Below are 3,406 nucleotides of genomic sequence, written 5' to 3'. Positions count from 1 at the left end.
AATTGGAATAGAATTGTGACCGCTATCAAAGAAAATACTGTATTTGTCACTATTTCACTAGTCTGTACTTTTCTACCTAAATTAAACTCACAGAATCAACGGTTTTGATCTGAGATAAGGATTTGTAATCATTATTGCTTTCTGCTATAGATGTAGTTTACATATACTTTATGTCAATTTAATGGTAATATGATATGAAATAGTCATTTTATTTTCCTTTGTTAATTTAACTTAAAACTATGCCTTTTAAAAGTGATCAGTTTAAACAACCAGATGTTTCTGTAGCTCAATAACTTACTGCTAATATTTATCCACTAGATTATCTGAGGTTTTTTTATAAATAATCGATCCAATTGTTTATTCTCAATTATATTCCTCAGGTACACTTCATGTCAGCGATGAAATTCGTGAAATTAATGGAGTTAATGTCAGCAACCACACGATTGATAGTCTGCAGAAAATGCTGGTAAAATACTCCTACTCATTACATTTCATGACATTTATTTATTTTTTCAATTACAGTAGCCTATTTTTTATACTTTACACATTTTTAGATATGAATGAGTGCATGAATAAATTTATGAAATTATTAAATTACAGAAAGAGCTACGAGGCAACATTACATTCAAGATTGTACCAAGTTATCGGCCTCCTCCCCCTTCATGCGAGGTTGGTGAATATTTTACAAATTAAATGTTTATACCAGTTGTCGTATCATCAATCTTTATATCTTACAAGGAACAGAAATTTTAAACTTCAAGTTAATGTGTTATAATAACACCACCATAAACAGCTTAATTTAGTAAAATAATCATATGTGTGTATAGTTAAAATAATTTATTGTTTGTTTGCTCTTTTTATTTTTGCTTACATTGAAGTATATGAATGGGGGATATGATATTTCCAAGCAGGTAAGTATACTTGGTGTAATACTCAGTCTTGTAATTGTCAATATGGTGCATTGAAAGGTTTCCTATATTGTGACTTTTAAATGTAAAACGTTCATTCAAATTGTCAGTACCTCCGTAAAGTGGTTTAAATCCTACTAAAGGACACCATATTCCAAGCTTTATATTACCATCATTCTGGATGTATTTAAACTTTGGCAAAACACTTAACAACAACTGCTTTGACCAAGTGGTTACCAATAGGTTTTTCTAATTGTCAACCATAATCGTAACTTGTAAGTAGGCTTGTGTTGTATGAAACAGAACATCGGTGTACTAAGTTTAAGTTAGTAACGCCTAAAGCAGTGGTTCTTAAACTGGGGGGCGCGCCCCCCTAGGGGGGCGTGAAACACTCGGAAGGGGGGCGCGATAAACTATAAAATAAAGTGTTATAACAGTGGTGTTCAAAAGGCTAAAACACGACGCATCAGGTAAAAGTTAAATTAAAAAAGCAAACATTTAGGCCTGTTTTTAAACCTCTTACACATGCTAAATGATGAGGTGTCAATCCCTATTATGATGCTAATAATCGCCGTGTGAATTGCTGTTATGTCGTAATTAATTGCCAGGCAAAACAATCGCTATTATGATGCAATGAATCCCTACTATTTCGTAACAAACAGTCTACCTGGCTAAGAAAAAAATGGTAAATATAAGGTTTAACTACAACGTAAACTGAACAGTTATTTGATTTCACTCTTGCGTTGATCGCGATAAAGTATTTTACGCAATAATACAGATACAGTCAACCAAGGGGACGCGGTTTAAAGCATGTCCAATATGTCAGGTTTGGCTGTGGTGGATCATGGCAGAAATTAATTGAACACCACTGTGGTAACTTAACAAAAAAGAAGGGGGGGCGCAAGTTTGTTGAGATCTTCATTGGGGGGGCGTGCTTTAAAAAGTTTAAGAACCCCTGGTCTTAAGTGACCCTACCCGGCTAAGAAATGACATTAATTCATTTATTGATTCATTCATTTGCATAACTAGGTAAATTTCCAGAGTTAGATATTATAGACATATATTCATATTTTTTTCTACTTTTATGTTTAAAATATGATGCAGATTTATGTGAGAGCTCAGTTTGATTACGATCCTCGATCCGATGACTTGATCCCGTGTAGAGAGGCAGGAGTCAAATTCCAAACTGGAAACATCCTCCAAGTTATCAGTAAGGATGATCATAACTGGTGGCAAGCCAGAGTGACTGGAACTCCTAAAAGCTCTGCTGGACTTGTCCCTTCACCTGAACTACAAGAATGGTAAGCATGAATATATGCTTTTCAAACTCTTTGTTGCCGTTGCCTCTTGCGAATATTTTAAAATTATATTAAATGATAATTTGTTTTCTTAAGTTAAACTGAATTGGATTTGATAAAATAAGTTATAACAAGGTAATGTCTTTGGAAAATACTTTTATTATTTATCTGAGATATGAATCTTAAAATTTTTCATGCGCCTATATAAAATAACTTTCATAAATATGTTGCACCAACTCCAATAGGAGAGTTGCATGCCTCGCTATGGAGCGCGCCAAAGAACAACAAAACTGCGGCAACTCATGGTTTGGAAAAAAGAAGAAACCTCAGAAAGATAAATATCTTGCCAAGCATAATACAGGTATGTATATTGTGCTATTAGGCAGATTCAAAATTTCTTATTTTCATATTTTTTCCTTAGTTTTTGACCAGTTAGATCTTGTTACCTATGAAGAAGTGGTGAAGTTACCTTCTTTTAAAAGGAGAACGCTTGTTTTACTGGGTAAGTTAAGCACCGGTCATGCTGTTACTACTACTACTCCTCATAGTTTCCTTATGGCATTTTGACTGCCATTAAGTTAGATTGAAATATATGTATACTATATAGAGTCCTGTCCTGGTATATAGGTTGTGTTACAATACATTTTTGAAGAATATGGACAGATGTAGACATCATAAATGCACTTAGTTGTAAACATCCATTGAAATAAATATTTGACAGGAGCACATGGTGTGGGGAGACGTCACATCAAAAATACTCTCATTTCAACTCACCCTGAAAAGTTTGCTTATCCAGTACCGCGTAAGTTTTGTAAATTCATTGTTAGTTTCATTATTACTTTGACTATCAAAGCTGTGATTTTTTTGCATTTATTATTTTAACCATGGTTGTACAGACATACAGTCACAATCAACCATGCTTTTTTATTGTTTTAATTCTAGGGATGGGCCGAATCGAATCCGAATCCGAATATTCGGCGTTGTTCGACGCATTTTTAGGTATTCGATCGAATCCGAATATGCGTGGTCGAATCCGAATACTTTCTATTGCCCACGAAATACCACACACACACTACTAAATTCGCCAAAACAGTAATTTCGTGATCGTCTGAATTTAAAAAATCTTGATTTTACAACCAACAATTACGCGGGTTTCACATTAGAGTTTATAACGTAACTCAGTTCACACAAATTTCGTTC

The 3,406-nt window shown here is 34.0% G+C and overlaps 1 protein-coding gene across 1 annotated transcript in view; it reads left to right on the top strand.

Annotated features, from left to right (window-relative positions):
• The window catches only part of LOC100176249 (peripheral plasma membrane protein CASK), a gene marked incomplete in the record, with an annotated part of 15,653 nt that overhangs the window by 11,495 nt on the left and 752 nt on the right, over nucleotides 1-3,406 (top strand). The window contains 6 exon segments of the mRNA XM_026834301.1: nucleotides 381-466; nucleotides 601-669; nucleotides 2,013-2,209; nucleotides 2,452-2,567; nucleotides 2,628-2,708; nucleotides 2,928-3,078. Of these exon segments, the coding sequence (XP_026690102.1) occupies nucleotides 381-466; nucleotides 601-669; nucleotides 2,013-2,209; nucleotides 2,452-2,567; nucleotides 2,628-2,708; nucleotides 2,928-3,078 (700 nt within the window).

The sequence above is a fragment of the Ciona intestinalis genome, chromosome 1 (assembly GCF_000224145.3).
Source record: "Ciona intestinalis chromosome 1, KH, whole genome shotgun sequence".
In the NCBI taxonomy this organism is placed as follows: Eukaryota; Metazoa; Chordata; class Ascidiacea; order Phlebobranchia; family Cionidae; genus Ciona; species Ciona intestinalis.
Note: the sequence above shows the minus strand (reverse complement) of the source record. Positions and strands in the feature narration are given on the sequence as shown.